Source organism: Strix uralensis, chromosome 9, assembly GCF_047716275.1.
Source record: "Strix uralensis isolate ZFMK-TIS-50842 chromosome 9, bStrUra1, whole genome shotgun sequence".
In the NCBI taxonomy this organism is placed as follows: Eukaryota; Metazoa; Chordata; class Aves; order Strigiformes; family Strigidae; genus Strix; species Strix uralensis.
Window position 1 is genome coordinate 27530201 of NC_133980.1, and position 12404 is coordinate 27542604.

General features: G+C 39.0%; 1 protein-coding gene across 12 annotated transcripts in view; it reads right to left on the reverse strand.

The window, feature by feature from the left end:
• The window catches only part of GIGYF2 (GRB10 interacting GYF protein 2), a 76950-nt gene that overhangs the window by 47412 nt on the left and 17134 nt on the right, over positions 1-12404 (reverse strand). For 11 of the 12 annotated variants that reach the window (XM_074877883.1, XM_074877889.1, XM_074877887.1 and 8 more), the window contains 4 exons: positions 11884-11979; positions 8176-8284; positions 1097-1208; positions 491-531 (listed from right to left, as the gene is read on the reverse strand). In XM_074877883.1, coding sequence (XP_074733984.1) covers positions 491-531; positions 1097-1208; positions 8176-8284; positions 11884-11979 — 358 coding nt within the window. The remainder of the gene's footprint in view (positions 1-490; positions 532-1096; positions 1209-8175; positions 8285-11883; positions 11980-12404) is intronic. The other variant, XM_074877890.1, reaches the window with a different exon arrangement.

Consider the following 12404-nt stretch of genomic DNA (forward strand, 5'->3'; position numbering starts at 1 on the left):
TGACAGACAGTAAATCCATCAGTATGGGAACCTCAGAACATTGCTGCTGGGATCTACATCACATTCCAAAAAATAGGTCACATGGTCCAGGAGTCCTATGTACCAAAATAGCACACACCAAGAATGTTTAAAAGCTGCCCTGAAAAGGCATATTGCCACAGCACACCTGTTAATCAGTACAGGCTCCTTTCACAGAGGTACAGAAATTGAGTTCCAGCTGTAGACATCACAATTTAATTTAATAAATAGAACCTACTTACTGCAGATTTTTCTTATCTAAAACATTTAGAAGTCTAACAGCGAAAACAACACAAAATACGAAAACCAACACTTTGAGAACACATTTAGGTACCCTGGCACAGTATCATGAATCTTGTATCAACAATATACTTGGAGCAATAAGAAAGGTTTGTGTGCATGTAGGTCCCTTTCCCAAAACACACCCTGCTCCTCCCTCCCATTTTCTGCCCATACAGTAACAAAACCATACCTGGATCTTTTCGCCCTGGTTTTTCAAAGCGTCTGTCTCCCCTAGAAAGGCAGAATAGAAGTTTCAAATAAGGTTTTGGAACTACTCCACTCAATGTTAGGTATGGCTCTTTTTTTTTTTTTTTTTAAATTTGGTAGGGGGCTTTTTTAAAATCAGAGCTTGATGGACAGTATCTTTAAAAGTCCAAGCAACAACTGAAATTTTCAGGAACACTGATACACACACAGCCTTTGCCAACTAGGTACATTTTGAAATGTGACCCTAAGTACTGTCAGCAAAGTTGAGACTAAAATTGATGTGAATCCTTCAGCAACCCGTATTTTCACCCATCATTCCTACCGCAACTGTCATAATTCATATTCTCTTAAAGTAGTTCCTTCTTCCCAGGAACTCAGCAGAAAAATTCTTTGCAAAAATGCTCTTTTACTTGCTCCTGAGTTTTAGAAACATTACTGTGTTGACTCCATCTTAGAAATTCAGACATTCCACTCACAGATACACCTAATCACTTTCCCTAAAGTGTTTTTATGAAGTCAAAAGGCACAAATGGAAGCTGAGCAGAGGTATATTAAAGAAAAACAACTTTAAGGGCTAGAGTTCTGTTACCTTTCCTCCCAACTCTGTGATCTGTGCATTTCCCTGCCCCCTCCTCGCCCAAATCCACCCTCCACTTCATCAAAACTTCTTTGGTAGAAACCGCTTTCTCCTCGGCCTCTGCCTGAAAAGACAAAAAACACAAATGTTTGTACAAATAATAATAAAAATTGAAAGAATCAGGTAGGTTTTCCCTTCCTGGTGTCCCTGTGAACTAATCTTGCAGTCTTAAGCTCCAGTGAAATTATCTGGGGCAAAGGGAAATAGAAACAAAGACTGAAGAAAGAGTCGCACGTAAAAAATTCTTAAAGAAGCACAAGATCAGACAGACCAGGCAAGCAATTCTGAAATAAATACTATGCAGAAAAACAGAAAAAAAGATACTTACCCAACAGAAATTACCATACAAAGATGCATTGTTCACACAATATCTACACAGTACACGTGTGCTTTACACTCACAAAAATCACATTGCTTTTAACAGCAGAATCCAGTATAGTGGTACTGCACTGCAGATGTACTCATAATTACTGCTGTCAAGGTTAATAAAGGAGAAGGAAGCTTCACCACTATTAAGTTCTAGTGATTCCCAGCAGAAATCTCCCCCAGGAGCAGCGGGGAGAAAAGAAGGATCACAGGATGGGTATAAGCAGGACACCATGAAGAACATCAATAGCTACAGAATAAAAGTTACCCTCTTTACTTTTTCAAGAAATTATTCTCCATAGGTGGCTACCAAGTATTAAGCCTCAAGCCAAAAAGTCACAGATGTATCCTCAAGTAAAGCATCTTGAAGCACATCTTCAATGTTTGGGTAGGCGTGGGGTGTTTGGTTAAAAAAAAAAAAAAAAAAGAAAAACAACACCCACACACATCCCCAGACCTTCAAGATCGCTTCCAGCACTGGTTAGATTAATGGCTGGGGTGAAGCTTCCAGATCTACAAAAGATAAACACTGCTTCACAAAGTTCTACAGCAGAAGAAATGGGAGGTTTTTATCAGCTAACTTACCATTTCAAGTATCTCATGGAAAGAAGACAAAGTGAAATACATCAATCAGCTGGTTGTCAGGATAATGCCTTTCCTACATACACATGCGGTCTCTATAGTCAAGCCCAAGAACCTAAAAAGCACCCTATAAAGGGAATTCTTGGCTGTGAAACTATCACAAACCTCAATCCTTTCAAACTTCTCTCTTCCTGGCTTCAAGAAAACTAACACCTCAAAGGACAAGGTGCAAACCTGGCCAGGGATCCAGAGGAGTAAGACAGAATGACCAAGTCAAACAGGAAATAAACACCTTGAGAATGGACTCCAGTCTCTCTAGTCTTCTGAAAAAAAAAAAGTAGTAACAACAAAACTCTACATCTAAAATCTAAAGACCCCTGGATGCATCAAGGAATTGTACCATATTTCAGTGTCTTATGAAAAGAGGCTCTAAAAAAAATTGAAATAATCAAGGCAGCTGCAACAGTTTCTCTACTATTCTATACCAATCTCTTGCAAAAAAACCTTGTTTTCCAGGCAGAGAAAAAGAAAAGCGATCCCCAGATAATTCAGTCAGGCTCCTCAAACACACAGTGATTTTGTATCAGGCAGTACAGGCTGCAGGATGTATAAGGAAGCCACAAAGTATCTGTACGATTTCTCCTTCTGCTTCAGAAACAGGATTTGGACAAAACTAACCTGTTCCTAGCACCAGCAATGCAGTTCAGTGGCAGACCTCCTTATCAGAGATGGGGACTTCCTCACCACAGTTTTGGGGATGCTTAAGTTCAGATGGAGACTCGACAAACTCATAAAAGATAAATAACTCTGATATTTACTAAACACAGAGACCACTCTGGTTCAGGAAATACACTGAGCTGCAAGTGTCTGGAAGCTGAGCATTTATGGGCTGCTTCTTCACCTTTGTATTTTTACACAGCCCTTATTCTCTTGCCAAGGTGCCTTCTTTTGGCTCTTGCTGGAGACAAGACTATTGAGTTAAACGATCCCTTGCCTGATGCAGCATAGCTGCTCTTACACAAACTCAGGTGGAGACAGAAGAGTTGACTGAGCACTCAAGGCAAGAGAGGAGAGATTAGCATCAGACCTCTGACTGTACTAGAAACACGGACATGCTCTCTGTGGCAAGTCTGATACTTCAAGGCTGACCATAGTCACGAGGGCAAAGTAAGTTGTAAAGGCAAGAAGGAGTAAAGATGTGATACAACATCAAAAGTAGCACAATGTTTATCCAGTTAGGGCGTTATGGGTCCCCTAAGATCCTGGAACAGGACTCCAAGCTGTTATTCTCCACAAATACAGCCCAGGAAAGTTTAAGCATCTCATGCAATGGCAATCTTTGCCTAGTTTCTTCACTACAGGGAAGCTCTCTTCCTTCCTCTCACAGGAGATAATAAAGCAAAAGCAGTTCACAAGAGAAAGCCATAGACAGGCAGAGTCAAAGCAGAACAAAGGCACTGACTCATCTCGTGTCTCTGAGGTAGTGGAGGTGGAAAGTTGCGTACGCTTTTCCAACAGAAACAAAACTGGTTGTCCTTTTCTGTTCTGTACAGCGAGCGACAGCAACATTTGCAGCGCTCCCCTTGCAGTGTGAGCAAGCATGAATGCACACTGATTACTGATAGCAGACACACAACTGGCAGAGCCAAAGGCTGGCAATATGGGAGATTTCATCAGCAAATAAAGCAACTGCCCTGTATAAAGGGAAGAACAAAATCAGAGTTATTCTAACAGCAGCATGGTTTACGGCAGCTTTAAAAGTACCTGAAACGACAGCCTGAGAAACCTCTCTCCACTTAGCCCCCTCTACATCACGGTTCATCAGTATTTCACTTGTGCTCAGCCACCAAAATGGTCTGAATTAAAAGATAACCTTGCAAACGATCCAAACAAACGATCTCAGCAATTCAGTTTAAGGCTGCCTGGGGGGGCCACACTACTCAACTCCCAGCTATACTGATACCACATAGGACCGGTCAGAACCTACTGAAGCCACTTTTACCCCGGCTGTGTTGCCAACCCTTCACGGCCCTCTGCAAGGTGCCCCGTCCAGGTGCAGTAAGGAGAGGTGCCCATTCAACAGCACCCAGCAGAAACCAAGTAAACCACTGTGTGAGAGGCATACCACATTAAAACAGATCCTACCAAGCTACAGAAGCTAAGTAGCTAGTTAAGGAAAACCGTGGTGTACAAAGTCAGTTATTCAGCAAGTATTACGTAGATAAGTCTGACCTGAAAGTGCACACCAGGACACAGCTAATACTGAAAACAGAACATACAAAAAATGCTTGCAGAGAGAATAAAATTGCACATATCAGCACACTGTTCACCATTCTGTTTCTGCGCTTCTTGGCTTTTTTTTGTGGCTAATAAATCTAGAACAACATGCTTATTTTAAACAGAATGCCACTTCCGAAAAAATGCCTGGTACATGAGGAGCAGACTTTCTAAGTGTAGATGTTGCACAAAGTATTGAATGCAAAGTCAACAGATGTCAATAAACTCTTCCATTGAAGAACTGAATGGTGCAGCTGTGTCATTTGTATTTCAGTAACTCCCTGAAAACCTCAGAATGAGGACCTCAATCCACTGGATATGGTGTAATCATAACAGCCAAGAGTCTCTAACCTAAAAAACAGACAAGTCTGAATTTAAGTAAAAAATAAAAGACACAAGCAAGTGGGCAAGAAGCAGCACACACTGTCATTTTAATTGTCTTTACAAAAAAAACCCAAAAAACAAAAAATGAACATCACAATACAACACGCAAATTCTTGAAATTACAGCATGACTGGAGTTTAGGATCCACGTGTGGGAAGAGCAGGATAACTGTAGTTCAACTACTGCTGTTTAGGTATGAGAACTTGCCACTTCCACACCATTTACACACTTTCCAACAGCAGCAAAGACAGATGACAAAGGGGAAAAGAGGGTGGGAGGGGAAAGAGCTCTATCAGGAAGCAAAGTACCCTTCATAAGGGTCTTAACCAAAAAGGAGAACAGCTACAAAACAAGGTGTCAGTAAGCTTACAGCCCATTCCAGGGACTATTTAAATCTCTCCTCGTCTGAGGCTCTTATTCATGAATGTTGACATTCCAGTCCTGCCAGCACAAAGCACAGGGCTTAACTGCACACCACAGGGAGCTCCCAGGAAAACAAGTCAATTAGAAAAAAGGTCACGTGCAAGTGCTTGGTTTCTTTAGAGAATGTAACTTCAGAACTAAATAAAATGTTTTGGATTTCTGTCTCCACACAAGACACATACAGTATTAGTGATGGCACTTGCACACTGCAAATGGGTTTTAACAGTAACACCAAGTTGTATTTCAGCACACAGGGATACAAATTTTAAACAAAAATTAAAGCGACTTCCACACCGTAATCATTTTCACATCAGCTCAATGTACTCATTGTCAGTAAGACTTGGAGTGACTACTGAGAAAGTATTTACTGAGTGTTACATTGTAGTTTTAGCTACTGATAGGAGAAGTCACATTTAAAGTTCTAACAATAACCTTCCTTTCCCAGCAGGTCACCCAGTCTTCCCCTTGCTGATCTGTCACAGAGTCCCTCTCACGATCCCCAGTGCTGGAACACAATTCTGGGACATGTGCCTCAGTGAGGGAACTTAATTAACAAATCTAATCGTACATGCAAATTCTTCCCTGAAGTTACTGTTGTGCAAGTCACTTCAAGACAGTAATCTCGAGTTGGTAAAGCTAAGTCTGCACTGATCAGCAGCAGCTTTGTTGCATACAATGATGTAAAGTTCATGAAAAACACCAGATAACCTTTTGAACCCAGGCAGTTTTGCAGTGCAATAAAGAAAAATGTTTTCCAACTGTTAAGTGAAAGAGTTCATCTAGTGAACAAACTCTGAAGAAATTCCAAGTCCTTTTCACTGTAACTTGAAAAAACAGAACTGCATTTAAAGCTTGCTACTTGCAAGCAACATGTTAGTTTTGTACTTTAGATGTCAACATTCCAACACTACTAGAAACAAAGTCCTTAATTACAAGAACATCATGTGTATAATTATGAAAAAATGTACAAAATGTACAGTTTTGTCCTGGCAGAAGTCCTAATTTGTTTACGGAGTATAGAAACTTTGGGAGGACTCATCATGCCTAAAGTCCAAGACTAATTGCTCATAAAATGAAAAGGGGAAGAGTGGAAGAAACGAGAAGCAACCAGCATCAAGGAGAGAGGGAAAGCTCAGTAATTTACTGAAGAAATTTACTGGAGAAAAGTGTCATTGACAGCTTAGCAGAAGATAAGAACGACAGAGTAGAGTAACAAGCACAGCATATAATGATTCATACAAATTAAGAGAAAAAGATCAAATAAGGATGAAACCAAAAACAAGTGAAAAAGATGAGTTTTGCAAAGTTCTTGAGCTGATGTTTCTTAACATCTCTTAGAAACGAAACATGAAAAGCTAGGGGATATATGCAGTAGACACTTTCAAACAGTCTTAATACTGCATAGACTTTAAGTTCTGTCAACTAAAATGTAATGAAACAAACTTTATTGCCAAACAAAATTTCCATGCATACAAATTCAGTAATAGAATTACTGGATGAGAAGCCAAGTTCTGCTATATTTAACCCTATGACCTCACTGAAACTAGTGGGGGCAATTAAAAAGCAACCCACTGCATAAGGATGACATTCATTGTTAATGGTCAAAGTATTTCAATATTGAATCTAGAGAGCACACTAGTGGTCATACAATCTCAAATCACCAAATCTTAAGTAGCATTCATTTCATTTGCAGAATTAAGCACAAAAAAAAAAATTAATGCATGTATTCCTAGAGAAAGTGAAACATGGATGGTAGCAATCCAATAAGCACATTAAAATCACAGCAAAACAGCAACAGCTTTCAAATATACAACAGAAATATAACAAGGTATATATGTGTCATCTATGTATGGGCACATACTTTTTTTTTAATTAAGCCCTGAGCATTTGTGCAAAAACAATGCCAAATAAAGAAGGAGAAGTGACAGGGAAATCCGGAGATAGCCTCGTAAAAGTTTAAACGTATGTGCCTTAGCTGGAAAGCTACCCCAAGAGGACAGATGACAATCTACAAATATCTGAAAGATGTAACCCAAGAAGAAAGCAGGATTAAGAAGTGAGAACAGAAATGAGAGAACAAATTAAGCTGGAGCAAAAATCTGGTCGAGCATTTAATTACATATGGAAGTGATTTCTGAAGATGTTATTGAAAATATCACCAGTTAAGAACATTTAGAATTAAATTAGAAAGGACCCTAAGAGAAACCTCAGCTAAGCACCTGCAAAGACAGAGGTTCCATGATTCATTACTCCTGATGGTATTTCCAAGTTATTAGCTTCTTAGTATTCTAAATGTAACCCATCATGTTGATACATAACACACCCAAAATAGTGTTCACAGCAGTATGCACATTGAAAGGGAACTGCTAAGATAAATTCTAGATTTAACAATTTGGTTTGAATCTAATGATACGGCTTGAGGACATTTTCTCAATTCATTCGCAAATGTTTGAGGTGATCCAGGATGAGACATCGGGTATAGTGATGCACTAAAATTGGCAAGACTCAAATTTCTCCCAAATTCAATTATGTCTTTCCATTAACCTTCTACTGTTTATTCTCAGGATGTTAATAAATAAAAATGACTTTTCAGAACACTGAACACCACCTACTACAATCTTAATTTTTTAAATACATTTGTGGATTCTACTCCTTTCCCTATAATTTGGTTTCATACCTTTAATAGTTATTTCTAACAGTTCTGAACCAAACAATTTCCTATTCCACCTCAAAACTACCTTTCCATTTTGCTTTCCACACCCACCAATCTGACAAAGGCATGTAACACAGGTACCAGACATGCACTAAGGTGTGCACAACAATCACTGAACACAATATTCATTCTCTAACACCATCTTATGGGAAGGGTTTCAAAGCTTTAAGGGAAAAGAAACTGGGCATGAGAGAATCAGGCTATAACCAAGCTCCATCTAACATCTTTCAGAAGCTTTAACCTGGATCACCAGCACACATTGCAGCACCTTCCACTAACAGCTCACCTCGACCTCTAGAGGAACTTCGACCTCGAGGAGCCCCTACCACCGTTCCTCCTCCACGTCCCGTCAACCGCAGGACAGCAGCACTGTTTACAGACATCGAGAAATTTCTCTGCCAAGAAGAAGAAAGAGCCAAGGTGAGATTTTAAAAAAAAAAAAAAAAAACCAAAACCAGGAACACTTTCCATTATCCTAAATTTAGCTTAATATCAACTTTGCTTTCCTTATGTTCATGACAAATTCTCTACAACTGACTAACACTAACAAGGAAAAGGATTCCTTGGAGCATGAGTAGCTGAAGCAGTCTATAAAAGGATCTTGGTCAATGGTAGCATCCCCAAGTTACTTACCTGAAATTTCCATGCTCTAAAGGTAGCAAGTGAGCACCTACTCCTTTATCAGATGATTCCAGCTCAGAAGTGATTAGAACATCAGCAGCTTTAAACACAGCCACTGAGTTGCAAAAAGAGATTGGCACCTGCCTATACCTGACACCATTAATACCAGTTCTAAACTTACTTCTTAAGCAAAACAATTTTGAATAAAATTGCATTTACCAATCTCCTTTGCAGAAGTCAGTCCTTTTTTTCTGTAAAGATATCACAGGAGTAACATGTTTTGAGGAAAACTAAGTGTATTTATGACTTCCAAAATTTAAGTGATAGGCATTTTAATAAAACAGTAAACACCAGTAAAAATCAACTTTATTTTAAAATTAAATAATTGTTAAAGAAAAAACTATTTCAAAAAAGAATGGATAATTATAACCAACTCTGGCCCCATTCTCTGAGCACAAATAGTTGGAAAACTGGGCCAAAGAATGCAGGAGCGTGATCAGAAACATTAATGAGCAAATTCACACACACTTTCTGAAGGCAAGTTTCAAATAATTAGAATGCAAAGGACTCCAAACAGTTGTTACATCAGGCTTCTTGATAGGAATTAAAGAAGGCAAATTGCTCACGTGAACTCATCTGAATTACTGTGTCTTTGAAGGTCTTTAGATAACAATGAGACAAGCAATTATATACTGTTTAAAATCTAAATGGCTAACATCAAAGCCAACAGACATCTGAAGGAGTTTTAACCCATTTCAGAAACAAGCCTAACTGCTTCATATGTTCTAATTCTACAAAGTAGATCTTCATTCAAGACAGAACTGGTAACTAAGGAAACTTGAGGGGGGAAAAATATCCAGTCATGCATGGCAAAACAGCAAGGTCAGCCTCCAGTAAATCTGATTCTATTTTCCCGGCTACCTCTAAAAAGTTTAAAGCAACCATTTCAACAGCAAGTCAAAATGAACCACCTCCATTTGCCTCTAAGGAAACCACCACTTTTCCTGCTGTTGATACTTCTGCTTTTTTGTGAAGCAGTGAAATATTTTACTGCAGGAACAACTTTAAGCTATTGACCAGATTCATTGTCTTGCACAAGAGATTCCTTAATTTTTGATGCCTTATTTTCCCAATAAGAACAAAATAGTAATCTCACTTCCTTTTCTATTTTTTTAATTTTATTTGACTTGTCTGCCTCAAGTCTGAAGAAATCCTCCCTTCCCTCTGCAGAGATGGCTGTGGTGAAGATGCAATCCTTGCAATGTGCGCAGTGATAATAATCCACATGGTAAGATCACAGTAAGTAACAAAAAAGCAAAGTCAAAAAAGCAGAACACCCTACTGTCGATTACCATATTATTTCAGTGTCCATCCCTGACAATGCACACCGAAGAGCAAAGCTGCCCTAAAACAAGGGCTCAGTTAATCCTTTAGTAGCAAATGGAAGACATCCCAAGAAACAGATGTCAGAAACATAACCAATGAGGACAAAATAAAAAAATCTCCATTATATTCAGCAAGAGTTTGAGACTCCCTTACTTCAGAAGCAGATAAGATTAAGACAACTGAATTCTTTGCTAATGCAAGTAGGAATAAGGACAGGGGGAAAAGCAAGGGAACATATGCTGCATTTGCCAGTGATCGGTGGTGGAAACCTCTGTTAAAGCTACCTACAGAAACCTTCTTCTCTTCAAAAGACAGTTCTCTGAAAACAGATCTTAGACAAGTCTATGATATCATATACCAAAACTTACTACAAGGTGAATCAGTTGAGGTCTAGGTGAGCTCACCATCCTTATCACCAGGAAGGTGACATTCTGCATTAAAAGGATAAAAAGGACCAGCAATTCCAACCAAAGTCTATCCACGTCTCGTAAGAGGGAATACTGTAGCCATAAGAATCTGACTAGTTAAATTCCACAGGACTAAACAAATTTAAGCTTAAATTCATATAGCTGACATCCTCTATCATCCACCTCTAGATAACACATTTTTAAATCAGCTTGAGACAAGTTCTTCCTAGACATACTACACAGACAACTACAATGCTATCAGGTGCGTAACTCTCAGGTTTCAAAGAACTGCTCTGAAACCAAGCCTAGAGTAAGCCTGACAGGTTCAGCTTCAGCTGAACACTACCCCAAGGTCCATGTGTTCTGATCAGCCTGTCCTCTACAGGACTCCCAGCACTCAAAGGCATTTTAAACTCCCTTTTATCAGCCTTAGGTGAAAGAGCTCTCCTGCACCACAACCAGCAGCAAAGCCATTAATATTCACCTCAAGATCACTTCTGATACTTGATGATGAACAACGTTTATTTTGTCATGGGGAACAAACACCAGGAATTTCTGGTAGCCTAAATAATGCCATTCCCTCAGTATCTCAAATCAGTCATGAAGGGGGAGAAAAAAAGATCTTCAGACAAGAAAAACAGATTGTTCACAGCCTCTGGGTCCCCAGAAAGCATTAAAGACTTTCTTAAAAAGGGAATATGGATCTCTTCTTTCAGATTAAGATTTTTGTGGAGGTTGTAGAGAACTGTTAAACCGACCATGAAGACTCCTGTATGGTTACAGGTGAAAAGGAGCAGGAAAACAGTGACACAGTGGACAGCAACTACTCAGAAGTTTTCAGGACTGATGAAACACTGGGCACTACAGCAGAGGACCACCTATCCCTGAAGCTCAGCAGCACTTACCATCTCATCTGTACCAAGAGGCTACTCAGCACACTTTCAATACCATAGCCTTAAACTCATATTATTCCTCTTGGAGAGTATCTTGACAATCACCAGAAGTCAAAGGTTCCCTTTAACCATATAAAGCTCATAGTTTACTCTCTGAAGGACTCACTATGCATCAGCAAAAAAATATGTCCAAAGGTATTTAACACCAAGGTTCAAAATTTTAGTGTGCTACAGTATGTCTGACTGAACATTTCCAGGGCTTGCTGCCTGAACCCCTCCTGTTCCCCCTGGAGAATGGGAGCTGGGCTAAGATTTCCCATAAAAGCATATTCTCAATCTCAGTTGCCTTTTAAGACTAAGTATGATATGAGACTGTATTCACGTGAACTTAAATATGACTGCTGATTAAAAGCTAAACTATTAGCATCTTATGTCAAAGGACAGCATCCTAAAAATACACAAGAAATATGAATCAATACTTAAGAGGATATGCCAGAATACCCAGGAACAAAAAGATGATGAAAAATTAAACTTTTTGCTAACACAGTATGCTTTCATAATTTCTTTCCCTGAAATATACTAATTTGAAATGTTATTATTTTTAATGAATGCTTACTCTTATTTTTGCTTTACACTAATGACAATCTGAAGATTTTTGTTTTTTAAAAAAAAAAAGAAGATACAAACCTGTTCTTCTTCTGTAAAAGGTACGAGTGCCAGTGGTGGCAGGGGCTCCTCTTGTAAAATAGGCAGAAACTCCTTATCCAGAAGGTCTGAAGGTATCTATATGAAAGGAAAATAGCATACAAATACACTCAAGTATTTCCATTTCAGGGATGATGCCACATTCTTTGATTTACAAAAAAATTTTTATCCTGCCAACTCTGTCTCCATCTACGCTATGCACCAGTACTTCTAATAACATTTATTGGGGATGCATGTAACTCCACTGCAAATTTATGCCCCCCAAGAAAAAAAAGACTCTTATAGACAAAACAACCAAACATCCACCTCCCACAACTGTAATACATAAAGTATCAAGATCATACACATCAGAATTCAAACTTCCACTCCACTGCAGCTCAAATCTGAACCAAGTGAAATTTCATCTGGTAAATTAAAAAAGTATTGCTTTAACTTCAGTGCCCTTCTACAGCCAGATTTTTACTTATATGTTAACAAAACCACCATATGTAGCACAGAGGTTG